We start from the raw sequence: 23,105 nt of genomic DNA on the forward strand, positions 1-23,105 counted from the left end.
AGGGCTCTGCTTGTTTTAAGCAGCTGGGGGAGGGGGGTCAGGGTGGTCCAGCCCTCCCCAGGGGGAGCTGCTGGGGTTACCTGTGGAGGGGGATGCTCGGCCGGATGACACAGGGTACAGCCCCTCTGGGATGCCTCGTTTTTATGAGTCAGTGGGTCAGGGATGCTCTGTGAAGTTCGGGATCCTGCTGAGTGTGCTGAAGGTCACCTCTAAGACAAGGATTCTGGATTTCAGAAGAGCAAACTTCAGTGCACTCAGGGCTCAGTTGGGAGGGATTCGATGGGAAGCTTCCATGGAATACAAAGGAGCTAGTGAGTGCTGGGAATTCTTCAAGAACTCTCTATTGGAAGCACAAAGCCAATTTATCCCCTACAAAGGAAAGGGAAGTAAGCGGAACAAGAGGCCCCCATGGCTCAACCATGACCTCCTGGGTCTACTCAAATCCAAAAGGGAAGCACACCAGAGATGGAGAAGTGGAGGATTATCCGCCGAGAACTACAAGGGCATAGCCAGAGTGTGCAGAGATGCAGTTAGAAAAGCAAAAGCCCAATTTGAATTGAAACTGGCTGTAGACATAAAAAATAACAAGAAAGGGTTCTTCAGACATGTCAACCATAAGCAGAAAAAGAAGGAAAACATAGGCCCACTGTTAAATGGAAAAGGAGAGTCAATCACCAATGATGCAGAAAAGGCAGAGGTCCTCAACACCTTCTTCACCTCTGTCTTTACCAGCACTGTCGGGTCCCAGGCTTTGGGAACGAAATTGCCGATTGATCCAAACACCAACCCACCATCAGTGAAGGAAGAGTTAGTACATGAATTACTACAGAAGCTTGACCCCTACAAATCAATGGGCCCTGATGCCATCCACCCGAGGGTGTTGAGAGCTGACTGACGTCATCGCAAGGCCACTCTCCATAATCTTCGAGAAGTCATGGAGAACAGGGGATGTCCCAGAGGACTGGAGGAAGGCAAATGTTACCCCTATCTACAAGAAAGGCTCGAGGGAGGAGCTGGGTAACTATAGGCCCATCAGCCTTACTTCAATCCCTGGGAAAGTTATGGAACGAATCCTCCTGGGGGCCATCACAAGTCAAATGAAGCACGTGATTGGGAAAAGCCAACATGGCTTCACTAAAGGCAGATCGTGCTTGACAAACCTGGTGGCCTTCTATGACAGAGTGACTTGCCTGGTTGACATGGGGCGGGCGGTGGACATTGTCTACCTGGACTTCTCCAAGGCCTTTGATACGGTCCCCCACAGTCTCCTCCTGGAAAAATTGATGTGTTATGGCCTAGAGAAGTGGTCTGTGCAGTGGGTGGGGAACTGGCTGACAGGCCGCACCCAAAGGGTGGTGGTAAATAGCTCCTTTTCCAAGTGGCAACCTGTCACTAGTGGGGTCCCCCAGGGATCGATATTGGGCCCAATGTTATTCAACATCTTTATAAGTGATCTGGATAAGGGCATCAAGTGTAGCCTGATGAAGTTTGCTGACGACAGCAAGTTGAGTGAGGAAGCAGACACTCCAGAAGGGAGAGCTGCTCTGCAGGGAGATCTGGATAGGCTGGAGGAGTGGGCCAGCAAGAACCTTATGAAGTTCAACAAGGACAAGTGTAAGGTCATGCACCTGGGAAAACATAATCCAGGAGTGCAGCACAGACTGGGATCCACCTGGCTGGAGAGCAGCTCTGTGGAAAGGGACCTGGGGGTCCTGGCAGACAGAAAGCTCAACATGAGCAAACAGTGGCTGCTGCGGCCAAGAAGGCCAACAGGATGCTGGGTTGCATCAAAAAGGGCATTGCCAGCAGAGAGAAAGAAGTCATTATCCCGCTCTACTCAGCGCTTGTCAGGCCACACCTGGAGTACTGCGTGCCGTTCTGGTCCCCCCTATACAAAAAGGATGTGGACAGGCTGGAAGGGGTCCAGAGAAGGGCCACCAGGATGATCAAAGGACTGGGAAGCTGCCATACAAGGATAGGCTGGGAGAGCTGGGTTTGTTCAGCCTTGAGAAAAGGAGGCTAAGAGGGGATCTCATCACCATGTACCAGTACTTAAGGGGTAGCTACAAAGAAGATGGAGAATCCCTTTTTACACAGAGTCACACGGAGAGGACAAGGGGGAATAGACACAAGTTGCTCTTGGGGAGATTCCAATTGGACACCAGAGGGAAATTTTTCACGCTGAGGACAGTCACCACTGGAATAATCTCCCCAGGGAAGTGGTTGACTCGGCCATGTTGGACACCTTCAAGAGTCGTCTGGACAGGGTGCTGGGCCATCTTGTCTAGACTGTGTTCTTCCCAGAAAGGTTGGACTAGATGATTCCTGAGGTCCCTTCCAACCTGGGATTCTGTGATTCTGTGTTGCTTTCAGCCATTGCTCCTGCTCCCAGGGACCGGAGGGAGCCTGGCTCAGAGACACGCTCACCCTAAAGGTGCCCCACACACCTTGCTGTGCTTTTTCATGGCAAATACTCCCATTTTCCAGAGTTTTCCCACCTTGGGATCTGCCAGAAGTGAGTGGCTTCAGGGAACTCAGTGCCCTTCGCAGAGGCAGCATCACACCAAGAAATGGGCCTTACCCACCTCTCCCACCCCACCCACGACACCGGTGCCCAGGACGGTTCTTCCCGGCTGCCAGGCAGACCCATGCCATGCCATGCCAATGGGCTGTGGGTTATTGCTCATCCTCTGGCACCCAGCTGGCCAGGCTGGCCCCCATTGCCAGCACCACGGCTCACCTTGGACTCCGCTCCTGGCATGGCCCAGCAGCCGGCTGGGTTGCTGGGGAGACAGGCTGGTTTATTTACCATCAGGGCTGCGATAAGGAGTGTGAAAGGGGAAGTGAAGCACATGGTATCAAATGTGCCTGACCCACTTTTCCACTGCCTGGGCATCGCTCACCCTCAGCTATTGGATTGCAGTGGCGGAGGCACAGGGAGCATGGCCAGGAATGCCCTGCTGCTTGCTGGAGCCACCACGCCACAAGGGGTTGGGGTGTCCTTGCTTCTGAACCCAATTTTCTCCAGGCTGGTTGGAAACAGAGGAAAAGTATCCCCGGGCTGGATTCTGATGGAATGTGATGGAGACAAAAGCTCATGTGAAAGCTTGCTGCGGCAGGCTCCTTGTGCCTGTCCTCGGCCACAGTCCCCTCCATGCCGCGTCCCCCACTGGCGCTGGCACAGTGGCCCAGATCTGCCATTCCGCATGGCTTCCCCGGCTCTCCCCGGGGCCGGGCACCAGCAGGCAGGGTGCTCGCTCAGTGTCTCGCGCAGCCACCCGCTAATCCAACATGACTCTTCCATTAGAGACGAGATGCCAGCAAAGAGCTTTTCAGTGTAGGAATTAACTCCTTCTCCCACCCCGGAGCTCCCCGACCTGGAGTGTTGGCTCTGTCTCCATCATGCACATGGCCTGGGGTCCATGGGATGGGTGTGGGTGGGTTCCTCTCGTCATCACCCCCAGCCTGGTGATGGGCTCCCTGTGGGACCCAACTCTGCCCTTGCACATGCATCTCCCATCCTCCTCCTCCTCTGAGGATGCGGGATGAGAGCAGAGACCCAGCATTGCTGTGCTGGAGGGTGCTGGAGCGGGGCTCCTCAGGGCACCCTGAGCAGCAGGAGGGGCCTCAGCCCAGTCAGCCCCAGCCTCAGCTGCAGTGCCAGCCTCTTCCCTTATTGATGTCCTCTCCTGCTGTTAATTAGTGGCTCTAATTTAGCCTGATGAGAGCCATGGCTCCCTGCAAAGGGCCTGTCTCAGTTTTGGCCATCCTCCCCACAGGGCACTGGGGCTGCTGGCGAGTGGATGGGACCCAAAGGGGGAGCTCGAGGAGCCAGGGGCGGGTGGGGGTTTGGGGTGTGCATCCCAATGGGGGTTTGCTCCCCAAGCAGGGGGACCTGGGACGTGGTGGGGATCAATGGCGGGGGATGAGCCCTGGCTAGGAGCCGGCACGTGCTCCCCCAAGGGCACAAATATCCCAGCCTGGAGGTGTTAGTGTCTCACATCCAATATGACGCTGTGGCAGGGGGATGGTGGCTCTGGCTCTGCAGCAGCAGCCAGCTCCAGTAGCAGATGAGCATGGGGTCAAAATGCAGTGCAGGGTCCACCCTCCAGGGCCACCCCCTGCCCCAAGGACAGGGGCAGAGCTGCCCCTTGTGTCTCTGCTCCCCTGGAGCTGTTGGGGGAGGTGACAGTGGTCCTTGCTCCCCGGCTCTGAGGACAGGTCCCAGCATCCTTCCAGAGCAGGGAGGCAAAGCTGATCCTGCCTGGTGCTGGCCCCTGGGGTGCTGAGCCCGGGGGTGGCACCTGCACCCAGCCTCCTCCCGCCTCTCCATTTGACGGAGAAAATGATGGGTGAATATGTTCCTCAGCCGCCCCTCCTGGCTGCGTGCGTGGGGCTGGGGTCTGTCCCTTGGTGGAGGTCAGGATCCCACCCGTATCCTGTTCTCCTGCCCGTGGCCCTGGAGGGTGGCCACAACTCCCTACAAAATGCCTGGAGGAATGGCTCATCCCCCGAGTACAGTGGGGAAACTGAGGAATGGAGTGAGGCAGGGATGCTGGGGTCTGCCCAGGCAGGGACGGAGCTCTGGGGCATCATCCAAGCCACGCGGGTGCTTGAGCCCCATCAGGCTGCAGCATCCCTGTCCCTGCTGTGGGACCCAGGGGCTCGGCTGCCCTCCAGGTCTCCACCTAAGGGGGCTTCAGAGGCAGCCAGAACCCCAGCAGCCCCCCAAAGCTGCAGGAAAGCAGGCAGGAGCTGCTCGGGGAAGGTTTCTGGCCAAGGGGGCTGGAGGAGAGGGGGCTGTGCCGGAGTAGCATGTCCTCGCCATCACCTCCCCGTCATGGGATGGCTGTGGGGTTTGGGGATCTGGTGCCCACTCGGGCTGACTTGATTCGGATCAGGATCCTGAGTAATGCCAGCTGTGAGTGGTGAGTGCCCTGGCTCACGGCAGGGATGCGCTGATGGAGAGCTGACCTGGATCCCAGCCACCCCAGTGGCCATCACCTCCAGTGCCACCACATGTCCCTGTGAGAGGGACTTCCAGCATGGGGGGCAGCCCTGCAATGGCCAGGGAGGATAGGGCTGCAGATGGCTGCTGTCCCTATCCCTCACGGTGGCCCCAGGACAGCCCAGCCCAGGGTGGGCACTCCACGCCACCCACACTCTGCTTTGGGACACAGGGTGGGGGGCATCCACCGAAGACAGTTTGGGAGGTCACACTGGAGACCCCCAGCCCTGCACCCGGGGTCTCCCGTTCCCCTCCAGAGAAGAGAGATGCCCAGGCATCTCCTCCCACCCTGGGCAGTGGCCAAAATGCCCCTGGATTTTTTTTGGGGGACTCTCTGGCTGCAAATGGGGGTGTCATCACCCTTTTTCTGCACCCAACAGCTCAGACTTAGCGGCAAGGTGGGCATGCGGCAGCAGCGGAGGAAACCCTCCCCAAAATCCCAGCGCGGGGCCACCCATGAAATATTCAGGCCATTCAGCGCGATTCCCACCTCGCCTTTGAAAGCACCATGAATATTGCAGACGGGCATTAAAGTTTCACAGCTGCCACAACTCACTGCAGCCCCGCGGATACCGTTACCAAGGGAAGCCCCTCTGCCAGGACATGTCACACTTTTGCCAGGCTCCAGCAACCTGTTTCCCTCTGGTGTACCCCCAAAACGGGTGGTGGTGATGGGCTGGGTCCCTGAACCACTCCAAGAGCAAACTGACTCGAAGCTCCCTGCCATGTCCCCAGGAAGGAGCGGCACAGCTCAAGGCAAAGCTGCGGGAGGGTGCAAGGTCCTGCAGGACCAGGGACAAGCAGGGGTTGTGGCCACCCCACCCCAAAGCTCAGCCATGCTTCCTGCCACCCCGACAGCAGCACAGCCTCGCTCCTCTGCGGCCCTGAGCGATGCCCGCCTCAGGCAGGGGAAGATGTTTGCAGCTCCCAGAGCATGTCGGAGGGTTTCATCCTCCATGTCATGAGCTTTCCAGGTCAGTCCCTCACCAAAAGAGACCATTCCCTTCTCCTCTGCCCACTCTCATAACTCGGCTCTTCCCGTGTTTATATAACAGTGACGTCTCCCATGGACTGAGGAGAGAATTGGCTGGGGAGAAATAATGAGGATAATTCAAGTCATTTGGGAAGATGAGGTTTGCGAGGTGCCCAGCATTTTCCACCTTTACATGTTGTCTCTAATCATCTGCAATCTTGGATGGCCATTGATGGAGCTCGTTGCTGTGGTGATGGATGAATAGCCCTGGGATTGTACCATGCCAAAAAAGTGCCATCCTTCCAAGAAAGCAACAACAAAAATATAATTTTGTTCAGGAAATTAAGCAGTTTGCAACCAAATAGCAGCATCTGAAAGGGCTCCCGCATCTGTTCTTTCCTCCCTGCTCCCGCGGCCACATTGGGTTTGTCAGGAACATGCCCAGCACCCCAGAGAGTCCTTTGTGTGCGCTGGACAAGGAGAAGGTGGTAATTGCAAGGGGGTTTCTAACCCACTGAGCCTGTTAAAAGGATTTTATGCCCCCCCTACACCTCTCTTCTTCCCCAGATGTGTATCACGCAGGCAGGGAGCGCGGGGCGCTGCTGCCAGGGGCTGGTGCAGCACTAGGTTAATGTGTTAGCTGTGCAAGGTTGGACCAGAGCGGGGGCTGGGTGCTGGGGGAGATGGAAACAGTGATGGCCAGTGGCTGGGGCAGGGTGTCGGGGCTCAGGTTCTGCTCATCCCTTGGGGAAGGGGCAGCAGTGAGAGCCGGCACAGGGCTCCCAAGCTGCGGGAGGAGGGTGGCTGCCTGGGTGGGGAGTACAGGGCTCCTGCCATTGTCAGCCTCCGTGTTTTTCCATTTAACCTCCCTCCCAGGCAATACGACCCGAGCCCAGATGCTCTCCTTCCTTCCCCGCCGCTCCGGGAGCATCTCCTGGGGCAGCTGCTGGAGATGCTGCTCTCGAGCCGTGCCACCGGACAGCGGGTAGCACAGCCCCCTTGGGCACGGCTGGGTTAGGGGTGATTTGGGCTCTGCTCAACCAGGGGTTGATCCTGGCTTTGGGTTTGCCTCGGGGTGGAGGCATCCGACCCTCCTGATGCTGGAAACCACATGCAAACCCCCTGCCAATTCTGAAGGCCTGCGCTGCAGGGATCCTCTGTGCATAACTCACATTACCACATCGGGCCCTGGCACACATTTTGAGCTGGGGTTCTGGTCCCTGCTGGCATCTGCGGTGCTCCCAAATGCCACCTGCCACTGACAGGATGTAAATAGTGTAATTCAGAGCTGCGTGACCCTGACACTCATCCTGCAAGAGCATAAGAACCCAAATATCTGTAGAACAAGCACCCAGCTGGCAGCCCGGGAGGGCCCTGGGGTGCAGCAGGGTTGGAGCCAACGCCTGTGTGCTGGGGCAGCAGAAAGGAGGAGGGAGAAGGAGGGATGGGCGTGTGGAGAGAAAACATTTTACAGAGGACCCTGAGGATGAGAAACGGGCCAAGTTCCCACAGCTCCAGCGCCTCTTTGGGCAAGAGCCCCAGGCAGGGCTTTACCAGCCTTCCCCAGAGCCCTCCGCCCTCCCTGGGCTCAGTGAGAGCCAGATGGAGGCACATCTTAGCTGCGCAGAAAAACAAGGCAGCAAAGCGGGCTGGGGAGATTAACTCCACAGGGAAAACAAGCTCAGCAGACACTGCTGAGCCGAGGACGCCTGTGCGGCTGCGCGTGTGCGTTTGCATGCACATGCATGTGTCACAGCATCTGTGGGCACGCATGTGCAGATGTTAAGCACTTGCGTGAATGCAGACATGTGTGTTCAGCCGAGCTGAAGAACCAGTGTCTGGCTTTGGAGAGGCAGGCAGGGTATTGGAAATGTGTCCTCATCCTTTAATTGCATTGCTTTGATAACAGTGATAATTGGCTAGAAATCGATACTGTTTCGCTCCTGCTTCTCCCATCCTGTCTCCCCCAGTCCTCCCGTCGCCTTGCTCCCTTCAGCAGAGTGACAGTTAAATGCTCCGCTGGGTCGTTAGATAACCCAGGCGGAGAGCTGCTGAGGAGGGGGCTGATGCAGCCAGGCAGCAGGCAGAGATGGAGGCAGCTCCTCTCTGCTGCCACGGCTCAAGGGCAGATGGAGACGATGCTCCGGCAGTGCGTGGTGCTGTGGGAGTGAGCACGGTGGGTGACCGCAGCAGTTCTGGGGATGAGAGTGGAGCAAGGGAAGGGACAAACCCAGGCTGCCTCGGCTGGGAGCTCCCTCCAGCTTTGGCTCTGAAAACTGTGCCAGAGCATCACGGGAAAATGTATATTAATAGCCCAGCAGCTCAGCCTGCCCTGCTCTCCAAGCCCCACCACCGCCCTCGTCCCATGCCCTTGTCCCACAGGCAAGGTGACCCCTGCTCCCACCGCACTCCCCCAGCCACAGGCAGGATCTTGGAGCCTGTGAAGTCAGGTAGCTCCTGGTCTCCTTGCAACCGCCCTCGCAGAGCAGCCCCTGTGCTTCACCCATCTGTCCAGGGCTGCTGGGGGGGTCTGCCCCTCGAAAAGCCACCCTGACCCCCCGCTCCTGCCCCACTGGTCTTGGTAAAGCCAAAGGGCCTGGGGAGCAGGATGGTGGTGATGGAGGGTGTGGAGACCCCTGGGGGGCCAGGGGCACCCTGGACTGGTGCTGGTGGTCCCAGGACCCCTGGTCTGCATTAGCCAAGGGACCCTCAGTAGCCAAGTGGGGCTCCAGAGCCAGAGGGGAACCCACTCTGCTGGGCAGGGCTGGCTGGAATGTGGACTGGCAGCGAGCGAGGGGTGCCCGGGGAGGCAAAGGGGACGTGGAGAGGGCGGGGGTGCACAGGTACGTGGGTGAGGGGGTGCGTGGGTACACGGGTGCCCACCTTCCCATGGGAGCCTGGTGCTGCCTGGTGGCCATATGGCCGTGGCTACGGCCCCGAGTGGGGGGTTCTCACCGGTGCTGGCCCCACAAGAACCGTGCTGGGGGTGCTAGGGCAGGGCCAAGGGTACTGGGGCAGCGACCTGCCCAGCCCCTCAGCTGCATTTATTCCCCATGCCGGCCAGCGCAAGTAAATCAAGATGCACCAACAGACACCTTTGTGCAGCCAGAGCCAGCCTGAAAGGCACCCCGAGAGCAGAGTCCCGTCTGTGCCTCTGCCACAAACCAAAGATGAGCAGAAACCCCGCTCCGGCAGCCTGCCCGGGGCTTAGGACTAACGCACAGAGTTTTTTGTAGCCCCCTGGGCCAGGAAGAAGATGGGGAGAGACCTGAGCAGAACTTGGTGGTGGCTTCCCAGGGGTTTTGCTCCTGGGTGTTTCCTGAACCCCAACATGGCCAGGCAACAGGTGCTTTCTCTTGAGGTGATCCATCTGCCCCGGGCACCCTCTGATCACCAACCCTGGGCACAGGCACACAGGCTCGGAGGCAAACCAGCTCTGTGACGAGCCAGGTCACAACGCACCTGAGCAAAGCTTGAATTAAAAAAACCCAACCCCAAACCAAGGCTTGAAGAGCAGCAGGAATGGTTTGGAGCTGGGAAGCCCTTCCAGCCAGAGATCCCCTGAGCCTCCTACCCTCCCTTTCTGCCTCGATGGGAAGGGTGACCCAGGGGGTCAGTAGTGACACCCTGGGGGTCTTTGGGCTGCGGGGAAACAGCCTGGGGTGAGGTGGAAAAGGCATGTGTGCTCAGGGCAGTCAATGCTGTACGGCAGCAGAAACACACAAGGGGTACCAGTGCCTCCCGGCTCAGCCCATATAGATGGGGTACGGCCCCAGGAGCTGGGCGGGTGTTCCCAGCCCCTCTCCTGGAGCCAGGGTATCCAGGTCCAGAGCCAGCTGCATCTTGCCCTATATAACTGGCCCATATAGCTGGGGGGGGGGAAGAATGTTGCCCACCCTCTCCTCCAGCAGCTATAGCTGGGGTCCAGCTGATGTCCCAGCCCCTATAGCCTGGGGGAACAGGGGTCTCACCCCTCTCCTATAGCCTGGGTCTGACTGTGACCCAGTCCCTATAGCAGGGGATCCCAAATCCCCCCTCTATAGTGAGGTCTGGCTATCTTATCTTATCTTATCTTATCTTATCTTATCTTATCTTATCTTATCTTATCTTATCTTATCTTCCTCCTCCTCCCCCCCCCCCCCCCCCCCCCATAGGAGGTTCTCAACCTCCTTAACTATAAATGGGGTACACCTATATCCCTGCTCATATAGCTAGGGAGATCACAGCCCCCTCCCCTATAGCCAGGGCACACCTATACCCGCGCCCCTACTACCAGCCCTCCCCGGCCGTCGCCCCGCCCTGGCCTGGCCCGGCCCGGCCCTCCCCGGGGGAGGGCGCTCGGGGGCCGCGGTCCCGCGGCAGCGCCCGCCATGTTTCCCAGCAGACCACTCTGCCCGCCGCCCGCCTGAGCCTGCCGGCGGCCGGCCCTACCCGGCCCGGCGGCCGTCCGCCTCCGCCGCCGGTGAGTGGGACCCGGCGCGGCCCGGTGCCCCGGCCCGGACCCGCCCGCCGCCGCGCAGGCCCCAAAGCCTCGGCCTCGATTTCCACCGCGGACGGGGAGCGGGGCGCGGGGCCCGGCCGCGGCGGGCGGGGAGGCGCGGGAAGGCATCTCGTCCCCCCAGGGGCAGCGCCGGCTTTCGACCGAGCAGCGGCTGGGGCGGCTCGGCCGGAGGGTGACGGGGCGGCGGCGGCGGTCCCGAGCCTGCGGCGGGTTACCTGGCTCGGCTCGGGGGCAGGGGCAGAGCAGCCGGAGGGGGAGTGGTTCTTAATTTCAGCTGGTTTTGCGGTAGAGCCCTGTGCCGCTCGGCTCCTGCTGCAGCTCTCCCCTGGGCTGCTGGCTAAGGGAGAGCTGAGCTGAACTCTGCCCAAAGTCACAGCAGTCGTTCCCTTCTCTCTCCAGGGGCACTCAAAATCAGAAGAAACTCCTGAAAATTTGTCTGTTCAGCCTGCTAGGTCTGCTCCCAGAGGCTTTGGTGTGGAGGAGGCTCCGGTGCGGAGGAGGCTCTCTTGGCTGCTAGGGCTGAAGGAGAGGTCGGTCTGAGCCGGGAAGGACTCCTGGTCTGGTAATGTGAATGCTGGTCTGAGCTCTGCAAGGGGAGCCCCGAGTGCACAGCAGAAATTCGTATCACCCAGCTGAGGACAAGGAGGACTAAACCGGAGCTGATTCACTTCCATCCCACGGGAGCGCTCTTGGGAGGGTAATGATTTCGTGTTCCTGTTGTTTTATTCCCTCGGTGGAGCAAGTTTTGTAGGAGTGTGAAAGCAAGCGGCAGAGTTACCTGTGAAGCGGTGGATACTTTGTGCATCTGCCGTGCTGGGAGAAGGGGATTGCTGCTGGGGACTCCCAGTAGCAACACAGTGTCTTTGCACCCGAGCTGAAGCCACCTGTGCCGCCGCGGCCCTGCAAACATCCTCTCCCCTTGTCCCCCACTGAAGCTCTACCGGACACAGCCATGTCGTTCACACACGTCTGAATTGGTGTTTGTTGTTGCTGGGTGTTATTGCTCATGGTTCTGGTTTAAAAGGATGCAGTGCAGTTTGGCCGTGTAAATGCTATACCATGTGTGGCTGGAAGGGGCCAGTTCCCAGGTCTGGAGGCAACTGCAGGTGATCTAGGGAGAAATTATTAAGATTAATTTTAAAAGTAGGTTTCACCGTGTCTGCTCTTTTCCCCGGGAAGGTGTTCTAGAATCACATCTTACTACTGGGAAGAAACCTTATCCTTATTTCCAGCCTACGTATGCCAGCATGGGTCAGAAAATACATGAGCATGTCAAAACTGAGAGTCAACGAGTTCTTTTTGCCTCACTTATATCACCTTCCTGAGAGCTAAAGTAGTAAAACAGGCTTGAAATGAAAACAAGCGCCACTAAGTGCAAAGTGTAACTACTTAGGCTGGACGCTGGCCTTTTGAGTGGCATTCTTTGTGTCAGTGTTTGCAGGAGCCAGTCATGCTGCGATGGCACTTCTCATTACCGTTGGAGAGCAGATTGTTCAGGTCTTACATGTGTGTCCCTTCACTGGGAGTTTTGGGAGCCTTGTGGTGTGGGGAGGGAGTACCGGGAGCTGTTTCCTGTCGGCTGTTCAGCCTGGCTCTGGGCAGGCTCCTGCAGCTGAGCTCTGGGTGGCTCAAGGCCCCAGGACTTGCGTCCTGTGGCTGCTTACGAGCCTTGTGTACCCTGTGCTCAGGGGACTCGGATTGTGTCGTGCATGTGCAGGAACCAGATTCTCTCGGGATCCTTTGTGCTCCTTCCTGATCAGCTGCGGCGTACAATGAATGAATGCTCCAGCCCTAACAGTGTCTCATTTTTATTCCTGTTTGTAGCTTGGTGCCTTGGAGGAGAGAGGATGGCTCAGGAGACGAACCAGACCCAGGTGCCTCTGTTGTGCACCACAGGCTGTGGATTTTATGGCAGCCCCCGGACTAACGGGATGTGCTCCATTTGCTATAAGGAGTTTCTGCAGAGGCAGCAGAGCAGTGACCGGATAAGCCCCCCAGGTAGAGGTTTTTTGGCTGAGAAATCTGTCTTAAATGGGTGCCTGGATGCAGACTGTGTTAAGTGACTGGGATAGAGTGTGGTACTGGTACTGGCTGCCAGCAGATTTATTCCCTCCTGGAAAACTTGTGTCTTTTCCTGTAGACCTGAGCCTCTAAATCAAAGACCTGAGCCTTTGAACACTTCTGTTCCCTGGAAGGGGGTCAGTTCTTTTCTTCCCTGTCCCAGCTGTTTGTGAAGCCCGTCCCAGTCAGCACCTTCCAGTAAACCACAAAACTTCACTGGCACTAACAGTGGCCCAAATTTTTAGCTATTACCTGCTGCCTGAGTTACATGCTGACTGCTGGGAGTCACAACAGACCCCTGAAATGACTTTTTATTTGGGAAGAATTTGGCCAGTTTGTATTTGCATAATTTTCTTATCTTAACAGGGTTGACAATCAAAAGCAATGAAATAAAAGGTTTGTTTCTTGCAGCTGAACAGAGCTGACAGAGCACCAAGCTGGGAGGCAGCTGGGTGCACAGAAAGGATGCTCTTTCCATCATTAGCAGGATTTTCTTTTGCTGAGAGTTTGTGCAGATGCCCCACGTACAGGCTTTGCAATACTGGTGAGAAACTCCTTCCAGAGATCTTCTGAAGTTTTATTCCTGAGTGTAATAATGGCTTTCCTTGAATTACCCACCCAAAATTTATATTGGGAACACAGCTCTTCCTGACAAAGGGTTTCCCTAAAGACCCTGACGTAGATCCTCGGCTGACATAAACCAACGTGCTTCTGTCAAAGCTGTTTCCTTTCAGCAGATGAGGATCTGGTTCTTATACCTTGGAGAAGTTGCAAAGTAACGTGGGGTTTGAGGTATGTTGGTACCTGCAGCACTTTAATTTATGCTGATAGGAGAATGTTGATGCTGATGTGGAGTTTGCCTTGCAGTGTTGTGGAAAAGAAGGTGAGTCAAAGAATGACATGGGTGACTGAAGTCAGGTTTTAGCAGATGTTACAAAACACAGTAATGGCAGGCATTCAGCATGTAACTCCTGCAAATAAACTGGCATCCCTCAAAAGGGAGTTCACAGATCCTGAGGAGCTAAGCAGATCTCCATAAATGAGGCCTGCAGTCCTCAGGAAGATGAGCAGCTAATTCCAGAGGGATCCTGATACAAGGAGTCATTCCTGATCTAGTGTAAGAATAGCTGCACTGGGTCACAGTGAGGTCTGTCCAGCACTGATGTGTTGTCCCCACAGAGACCTGTGCCCAAATTCAGAGGGGAGATTATAAGAATAGGGGATCTGGGAGTGATCCCAACCAGGGTGCGCCCTCCTAGCTCTTGGTAGGGAGCAGGAGGTTAAAGCCTGCTGAAAGTGCCTGTCCTGCTTTCTCCTGGGCTGTCAAGCACCCAAGGAACTTGCTGACATTTTAAAGAGTTTACCAAGACTGTGATCTTGTCTTGTAGCACCCAGTGGTCCCAACAGCAGCCCCATGGCTTCAGATTCAGTTGCAGGGCAGCGTGCAGAGGGGGACTCCATGCCTGAGGATGTGAAAGCCAGGTAGGGGCATAGCCTACAGGGTGGGGGGATCTGCAGCTGTGCTAAAAATCAGCCCTGGGACACAAGGGGTTGTCTCTCGTCCTTCACATGGCCAAGGGGATCTGTAAAGTGGGCTGGATCACTGTTCTTGGTTTATCTGGAAGACACAGATGTCCCTGTCAATGATGACTGATGCGTACAGTCAGGTATCAGAGGATTGGTAGTAAATTAAAACCTGTAGTAAACTAAATGGCGTCCTGGTTCTCTTAGAGCCAACGTACCTTGTCTGTCACTGGCTGTGTTAAACTGTTCAGATTCAACTCAGTCCTAAGTGACAGCACCTGGCAATGATCCAGTCTGGAAGCTGCAACAGCAGGATTAGGTACCTCAGTCGTGTTTGATAGGAAGGAAGGTAGTACCGTGTTGAGCTCTACCATTGCGTTACAGTCCTGGCTCATAACTCAGTTTCCCTGTCCCTGGACTTGTTTGGATGGGCTTTTTCCTTGGCTTTGAGATATAATTGGGTGGAAAAGGGAACTGAGATCATCACAGATTCATTCCATTTGTGTCTGTGAAGAACTTTGATCCCAAATCTCAAGGGGAATTGGCCTGCTGTAGTCCTGAGCTACCTCTGAGTATCATGAAATTAACTTTATGGGCTGAAGATCTCTCCCACATAACTGTTCATCAAGAGAAAATACTTGTGTTTGCTCTATGGTTTGTTTGTTGCAAATGCTTCCAGTGCTCAAACTCCTGTGACCCATCAGATGACGGCCATGAGCATATCCAGAGAAGAAAACAGCAGTGAGCCAGAAGAACTGATCAAGACAGAAGAAGCCTCATCAGCATCTTCCTCATCAGGTAGATGGTTTGGCCTTTGCACGAGTCTGAATTACACCAATCTCGCAAGTCGGTTTGAGCAGCAAGTACAATACTGGCCGCTAACTCCAGGGGCCAGTTGTTACCTCCTGGCAGGAAGGGATCACCTAGCAAAAGAGCTAAGGAGAAAACAGTTTGTCTGTTTCTGAAACAGGGAGGAGAGAAAATGCTGCGCCTGAGGGCAGGTCGATAGAGATTGCTTTGTGGGTTGAGGGCTGAGTAGCTGCCAGCCCTTGACTCGCTGGCAGGAGGATAATCTTCCATGATGCCTATCCTAGTGAATGGCAGAAAGCCCGGAGCATCCCACGGCCTGCTGCACGGCTGTTGTTGGCTGCAGTTCCCTGCTGTCTCTCGAGGGAGGGAAGGAGAAGTGTTTGCGGTGGTGCCCAGGGGCAGCAGCTGGCCTGGTTGGTGTCATCCTGTGTGATGGGCAGCATGCCTGCCCCTCGGAGGGGAGCGCCAACACTGTCGCTTTGCAAAGTGCGTACCTTGAAGTGGTAGAGGAGCACAGGTGTCGTTGCCCAGCAGCGTATGTCCTCCAGTCAATGAATTACAGGGTGAGCTGTTGTGTTGTAGCTGAGCCGTAACCAAGTAACACTGCATTGGAGACACCCTCCTTTAGTTCAACTGACAGTTTGCTTGCATTCAAAGCTAAAAAAAACCCCACGAGTTGTTGGTTGCTAAAAAAACAGGCTCTAGTCACCGCATATAACTGTGCATTTTGGATTTGGTAATCTCTGGCCTGTAAGCCATGGGGACAATTTACAACAGGCAGGTGAGAGAGTATTTGGTGAAAGGGAGGCTTGGAAGAGCCTGCCCCTTTCTTCTGACTGTGGGATTGTTAGGGAGTTGTTTAGGGTCATATCCACAAAGCTATCTCTGCCTCTGTCTCCTTAGCCTGATTTTCAGAGCAGTGTGCGCTGCAGGTGTGTATCTGCTAGCAGTTGGAGCTCCTCCCTCCTGTCGACTTCTCTAACCTGCTTAGGTACTGTAGGAAATCCTGCTAAGCATCAGTGACCTTTAACAATCTGGCTTTCAGAGCTCAGTTTTCCTTTTGGTAGATTAGAGACAGTGATGAGTATCTGGGTAAAGCATTCTGAGACCTACATACGAGGAACACTTACATAAGAGTCAGCAAAAATAATTAGTAGTACTTACAAGGGGTTAACTTTTTTCCCCCTTGCAAAGATTAACTGTAGGCTCAGCTGTACAACTGTTTTGTCACTACAGCTTAGCTGATGTACTATCCAGACACATGCTTAACCTGTGGCAAGCACTGGGTAATTCTACTCAGTAGTACCTTTCCTTGGCAGGAGCTAAACAGCATCACATTACCTTACCTCTGCCTTAGCTAAACTGGAATACCTCCTTGGTGTTTCTGAGCCTTGGACTTAAGGAATTTGAAACAGAGAAAACATGAGGCTGTGTGAGGTGTAGATCTCTGTGGAACAAGACAAATATCACAGTTTGGGGTATGTTGGCTGGGGCAATGTGTACACAGAGGTGTCTGGCACAGACCCAGAATCAGTAGGGCCTCAGGCAGCTCCTGTAATAAAATGAATGTGATGCTTGGTTTATCAAGAAGGGTAGCAAAACTCTGGCCTCTGTTTCAGGTACCCTGCTTGAAATATCCCAGAACACAGCTGAGAACAAGACAGCTTCAGAAAAGCCAAAACAGAAGAAGAATCGCTGCTTTACTTGCCGGAAGAAGATAGGGCTAACTGGTAAGTCCCTGGCTGTGGGGAAAACTTGCCTGTGGCCTGACTAGTCTGGTTTCATAGCCCTGCGAACAGATCTCCTGTGCTGCGATAATGCCTGGGTTCAGAGGGTTGGCGTGGGTTGGTGGGTGGAGGTAGCCTGGGGAATCTGCCACTTGCTGTCGGGGTCCCTGCGAGCCTGTGGATGCAGGGTTGTGGAACAGGGTGGAGCCGTGCCTCTCAGGTTATCTCTGCAACTTGGCCAAAGCTGCTTGTAGAAGCAAAGGCAGTGCTCGCTGTGGGTCTAATTCTGCTCCTATTCAAGTCGGTGGTAAAGCTTTCACAATAGTGATGTGAACTAAGATAGATCCAAACTGAAAATCCCACTCTAAGACTCATCCCATTTAAAGTTAACATTGCTTGACTTCCACTGTTAGCTTCCTGAGAGCAAGATGGCTCTCAGTCTTCAGCCTGTAAAGCTGGAGAGAAGTGCTGAGATGGTGTCAGCTGACTGGTATCAATGGGGAAACTGCCCCTGGAAAGGCAATTCATGAAGCAATTAGCTTGGTTGTGGTTTGTTAATAAAAACATCATTCCTGTAAATTGACTCTGGCATTTAGCATTTCCCCGGAAAAAAGTTAACTCTAGAGCCGTGCAGGTCTTGCTGTTCTAGCAGAGCGCTCTCCTCTTTAGCCTCCTCGGTGCGTTCAGCAACCAGGGACTGCACACACACTTCAGATTTCATCCATTGTAAGCTGCTTTGGCATGGTCTGGCCTGGGAGGTTTGCCCAGCACCTGACACTGTGGAACCCGAGCTTGCCTGGATGTTTGAGGGCACTGTCATTGAATAAACATGGGTTTATAAGCCTAGGACTGAGCAGGGTACTCTGTGCCCAGCCTTTTCTGCTCTGCTCTGTGCTGGGGCGGCCTCACCTCGAGTGCTGTGGGCAGTGTTGGGCGCCACAGGACATTAAGGGTATAAAGCTACTGGAGAGTGTCCAGAGGAGGGCCACAGAGTTGGGGAAGGGTTTAGAGGGGAAACTGTACGAGGAGCGGCTGAAGTCCCTTGGTTTGTTCAGCCTGGAGCAGAGGAGGCTGAGGGCAGCCCTCATGGCGCTCTGCAGCTCCCTCCTGAGGGGAGGAGGAGGGGCAGGCGCTGATCTCTTCTTTCTGGTGACCAACGCCAGGCCCCGAGGGAATGGCAGGGAGATGTGCCAGGGGAGGGTTAGGCTGGGTATTAGGAGAAGGTTCTTCCCCCAGAGGGTGGTGGAGCCCTGGAACAGGCTCCCCAGGGAGGCATCACGGCACCAAGGCTGGCGATATTCCAGAAGCACTTGGACAAGGCCCTCAGAGCCATGGTGTGAATTTGGGGCTGTCCTGTGCAGGGACAGGAGTTGGACTGATGGTCTTTGTGGGTCCCTTCCAGCTCAGGACATTCTGTGATTCTATGATTCAGATCTGCAGGGAGGATTGATTTCCTTTAGAGCTTCAAAGTGTGAGAAGTTTTGTCTCCTTTAGGAATCAACATGCAGAGAAGTCCTGTGAATGCAGGGCATTTAGGATAAAATGAGTTTTCCCAAATGGGAGTAAACTGGCACCTTGTAGCAAGGTGTCTGTGGTCGTTACAGCCTGTAGTTGGAAAGACATGAAAGGAAAGAGCATCAGTCACTGCCAGTGTGATGGGGAGCTGATCTGCTGTCCTGTAGCAAACCCCCTTCCTGCTCTGTGCCTCAGTTTGTGTGTGCTGTGATAATGGCAGCACTTCAGAACAGCGTTATCTCCAAGTAAAATGACTAAATTATGAATTTTGAAGCCTAAATAGCTCAAAAGTGATCCTAACGAGGTACAGGTTTTGCTGCTTGCAGGCTTGCTGCTGGTCAGTCCAGATGCTGCTGTGTGATGCCTGGGGAGCCAAGCTGGCTCGAGGGCTCGGCTCCAGCTCAGGCTGCCTCCTTGCAGCCTGGGGAGCCTGGTCTGGATTAGCAATCTGGTACTGTGCAGTCCCCGGCATGTCCCCTGACCCTGGGGAACGTGGAGAGCAGCTGCTCTGGGAGCGTTTCCCACTGCCACGACAGCTGGGGCTGCCCAGAGTGCATGCACTCATAGGAGCGGCTAAGCCAGGGGAAATGGAAGAGCAACCCGTGGTCTTCCCCCACACTGAGACTCCTGTTTGCCTGTCGGGGACAGTGGCCCCCCTCCCTCATCTGACCTTCTTTCTGCATTAGTGGAGTTTCCTGGCCTGGCAGGAAAGAGCAGGGGCCCTGCCACCTTCCTGTCCGGCTGGATGGCATCTAACGCGGCTTTGTCTCTCTGCTCTTTCTCCCTTCAGGCTTTGACTGCCGCTGCGGGAACCTGTTCTGTGCCATTCACCGGTACTCTGATGTGCATGCCTGCCCCTACGACTACAAGGCAGAAGCTGCTGAGAAGATCCGTAAGGAGAACCCCATCGTTATTGCTGAGAAGATCCAGAAGTTGTGAAGGGGGCTGAGCAGCTCCAACTGCAGCCAGGTGGCCTGGTGCTCCTCCCCTTCCTCCCAGCCCCATCAGTGGTGCGATAGGGACTCCAGCAGCACACGTGAACCAGCACCCGGATACGGAGACTCCTCGCACCTCCTCTTTGGCAGAAGGCTGCCGTTCCTCCTCTCCCTCCATTACCCGTATGACAGCCACAGCTCAGCTGATCCCTTCTCGACCAGCTTCCCAAGGGAAAAGGGACCATCCCGCCCCACCGCTCCAGTGCCGAGACCTTTGGACTTGGTTCTGCTGGGGCGGTTTGCACGGCCTGGGCAGCAGGGCTCTGCCAGCCAGCCTTGCCCTTCAGCTGGCAGCTCTGAGTCCTGCGAACCACCTGGGACTCGCGGCTGGGGCCCGGGAGCTGCCGCTGGACTTTGTTCCCTCTGTACCGCCATCTCTTTGTGGCAGATGTAAAACCGGGAGCTGGGGAATCCTGGCAGCAAGGCTGCCTTCTGCTCCCCTAGAGGTGTTTGTTCTCAGATGCAGAAAAGGATTCTGTAGTTTTAACACCCCAAATACCCCTCCCCTCCCTTTGAGACACTGTTGTTGAAGCACTGGGGTGGTTAAGCAGCAGAGTACCGGCACAGTGAAGTTATTTTGTGGCTTGAAGCAATGTAGACACATTCCAGCCACAGGTCAGGACCTTTAGGAAAGTACTGCTTTGTGGCATTTACTTGTTCCACACTGCTCGCTGCCTCATGCCCCTCACCACAGGGAGGGAGCCAGCCTGCCAGGCTTGCTGCGTCCAGGGACGCAGCAAGCCTGAGGGACACCCTTGCACCAGCCTCTCATGCTTCAACGCCCCCTGAATAACTGTTGGCCACTTCCCAAGTGAGGTTTGTTGTAACAGCAGCGCCTGCGCCTCTCCTTTCCCCTCTGCTCCCTGCTTTCTGCCTTACGCCATTCTTTCTCATCAGGGTTGTGCACAAAGCTCAGATCACCAAACTTCTGCTTCCTTTCCTGTCTCTGCACGCAGGTGGATGGCAGGGCCCCCTCCTTCCCCATGGTCCTCGCCAGTACTCGGTGAGAGCCTTTCTCCCCTGAGAGCATGTTGGCTCAGCAAGCCCACCCACCCCTCCCTGCTCTCCCGCCCCACTACTTGTCCCCATGGGATGGGAGGCAGGGCCAGATCCCCAGGAGATGCTCTAGAAGCCACACAGAGGGATCTGGGGCACAGGGAAAGGCACGTGGAGGGCTGCAGGGCATGTGAAAAGTCACAAGGAGGGTCCTGGGGTGCCCAGAAGCACAGGCAGAGGCTTTCAGAAAAGCTCATGGGGAGCCCTGGGGAGCAGGGAGAGGCACTTGGAGGGCTCTGGGCCCACAGAAAGACTTGTAGAGTTCTTGGGGGTGCTGGAAGACTCAGGGAGGGCTCTGGGGTGCAAGGGAAGGCAAAAGCAGAGCTTTGGGGTACACTGAACATGCTCAGAGGACTTGAGCACCCCAAAAGGTACCTGTAAGGCTCTGGGGCACATCCATGCTCACAGATACACGTGGAGGGCTCTGGGGTGCTGAATGCTGGGCTCAGTAGCACTCCAGAAAAAATGTGGAGGGCTCTGGGGGTGTTAGAAAGGAAAATGTGGGGCTTGGGTATGCAGTGAGACAGGTGGAGGCTCCTGGGGTGAGCTCAAAGCCACCTCTGGGAATGCTGGGAGCAGGGCTGCAGCCATGGGGCTCCTAGTGGTCTCACAAGCAGAGAAACCCAGATGGTCCCAGGGAAAAAGCGGCAGCCTCTGCCCCACTTCTGGCCATCCCACGCTTTGGAAACATTTTTCTGCAGCATCAGCTCATACAAGGGCATCAGAGAGTGGAGCTGCAGGGGCTGAACTGGCGGCTAGGGGAAATCATGGCAGCTCCTTCCAAGCGTCAGCTTCTTCCTCTATTTATGGCAATTCTGCCCTGGGGTTTGTGGGGGAAACATTCCAAAGGTTTTGTTTTTCCTATATGATTTCAGCCAAAGCAGTGTGCGCCCTGCGGCAGCTACCATTGTACAGCGCTGCCAGGAGGATTCAGACCTCCAAAAATGGTGCAAATGCCTTTTCCTCAGGTTTTTGCTTCTGGGTAACATGGGCGTCACGTCCGGAGCGCATGAGTGGCAGCATGTTTTAGTGTCAGGACGCACCTGGGCCGTAAGCACGGTGCCAGCGGTGCATGGCAAGGCTGGGTTTCACCGTTGAGGTTTTTGGCTGAGAACAAGCCATCACTCTCGGGGTGGGGGGAAGCTGTGAGAAGTTGCAACCACCCCTTGCCTTGTGTTCGCATGAAGGCCAGCAGCCCCTGGGGAGGGGAAACAGTTCCCGTGGATGCACCGGGAAAACCCACATGGCAAAAGGGCAGCCGCCCACTTCACCACCACCTACCTTTTCCCTTTTGTTTCTTTCTTCTTCATATGTGTAAATATTAAAACAGTCTAGTTTGCTTGGATGCTGTGGATGGTTTGTTACGGGCATGGATGTGTCAAGCGCTGGCTCAACTCTGGGCTCTTCTGGGGTAGCTGTGGGGCTCTGTGCCTCAATTTCCCCATGGATAATAATGAACAGAGCCTGGTGCTGGCAGGGGTTGGGGGTTAGGTTTCTCTTTCCCCAGCCCTGGTATGTAGGCTGTGTCCTGCGGCCATACCCAGCAGCTCTACACCCTGGGGGACCGGATTCCCCTTTGGCGGGGGAATTGCTTTCTCTACCTGTGTTCGTAGGGCTGGGGTGGGACCACATGGTGCTCGTGATATGGGGTGGGGGGGTTTGGCCCAGGCCTAGGACCTGAGTGGGACCTCCACCCCAGGTGGAGGGCTTAGTATGTGGGGAATGTGGAAGAATATTCCAATCAAAAATCGGCCTGGGGCAACACACAACACCTGGCCCGGTCAGTTGTCAGAAACTTGGAGCAGATTGTTGCCTCCTGCCCAAAGGAGTGTACTGACAGAGGGGTACAGCGGCAGTGCTGGACGGAGGAGGAGGTGGAGCCGTTGCGGAGATTGGATGAGCAGTACGAGGGGAGTAAGAACATCAATAATTTGATTGCAGAACATACTCTGTCAAAAACTGCGAAGCAGATAAGTGATAAAAGAAGAGGTTTCCATAAGAGTCCAGTGAAAAGAAGGGAAAAAGACCAGGAATTGAGAGAACATCTAGAAAAAGGAGAACATCTTGCAGACATTGGGTTGCGTGTGGAGGGAGGACTGAGGTCCCACTATCGGAAAGCGATTTCTGACTGGTTGGCATCTGAAAAACTGCCCGTTCTTCAGGGGAGTTTTGAAAAGGTGCTCGAAGGGAAGGAAGATCTGTCAGTGTTGATCGCTGAAGTGGTGGAAGACTACTATTCATGCCTGTTCACAAAGTCCACCAAGGTGAAAGCAAGACAGGTACAGAAGCACCAGTCGGCCGTAGGGCTACTCTTTTGGAACTGCCAAAGGAGTGGATGAAGAGGAGGGCCAAGAAGTGGGGGTGATTCCTATGATTCTAGCCATTGTTTTACCTGGATAGAGGGAAACTTGCTGGTATTATCCTGGATGATGTGGAATCCCTGAGGTGCTGCTAGGTGAAGTGCACAAGGTGATCAGCTCTAGATGGGAGTCGCCGGGAACATTCAAGGGCCTTGGTGCTTTCAGGACTGTTGGTCATGCAGACAACTTGGCATCCGAAGCCGTGATCACGGCAAAAGAAATCTCAAAAAATATCAGAGAGATTGTTACGAAAAGCGGGTTCATTCACCTGGCATGCAAAATGCCAGACTCCACACAGAGTGGAGGTATTTTATTTAATTCATTTTTGCCCAAAGATAGGTGGTAACCCACAAAGCTGCATCCCGCACTGAGACACCACAAGGCATTTATACAGTTAAATGTGTCAGTTGCAGCTAATATTCACACCCCTCAGCTAATAATTGGGTAGTTTCTTTCTCATTTCAACTTAAAAGTACAGCTCCCTCTAAATTTACCACGCATGCTCAGAGAGTGAGGGGCTTATTTGAGGGGGGTGGGTTCCTGGCCTATGGGTGTGATTTTTAGTATTATAATGA

The 23,105-nt window shown here is 55.1% G+C and overlaps 1 protein-coding gene across 2 annotated transcripts; it reads left to right on the forward strand.

Moving 5' to 3' along the window:
* Positions 1–10,307: 10,307 nt before the first annotated feature.
* Positions 10,308–21,515, forward strand: LOC104043089 (AN1-type zinc finger protein 5-like). 2 transcript variants are annotated; one of them, XM_064469816.1, is made up of 7 exons: positions 10,308–10,443; positions 10,927–11,179; positions 12,307–12,480; positions 13,932–14,025; positions 14,747–14,865; positions 16,497–16,607; positions 18,910–21,515. In XM_064469816.1, the coding sequence occupies exons 3-7, from the start codon at positions 12,330–12,332 to the stop codon at positions 19,056–19,058; spliced, it is 624 nt and encodes a 207-aa protein (XP_064325886.1). In that variant the 5' UTR covers positions 10,308–10,443; positions 10,927–11,179; positions 12,307–12,329; the 3' UTR covers positions 19,059–21,515. The 2 variants fall into 2 exon arrangements, with proteins under 2 accessions (XP_064325886.1, XP_064325884.1); XM_064469814.1 differs by having other exon boundaries at positions 10,312–10,443; positions 10,882–11,179.
* Positions 21,516–23,105: the final 1,590 nt, after the last annotated feature.

This window comes from Phalacrocorax carbo, chromosome 19 (assembly GCF_963921805.1).
Source record: "Phalacrocorax carbo chromosome 19, bPhaCar2.1, whole genome shotgun sequence".
Classification (NCBI taxonomy): domain Eukaryota; kingdom Metazoa; phylum Chordata; class Aves; order Suliformes; family Phalacrocoracidae; genus Phalacrocorax; species Phalacrocorax carbo.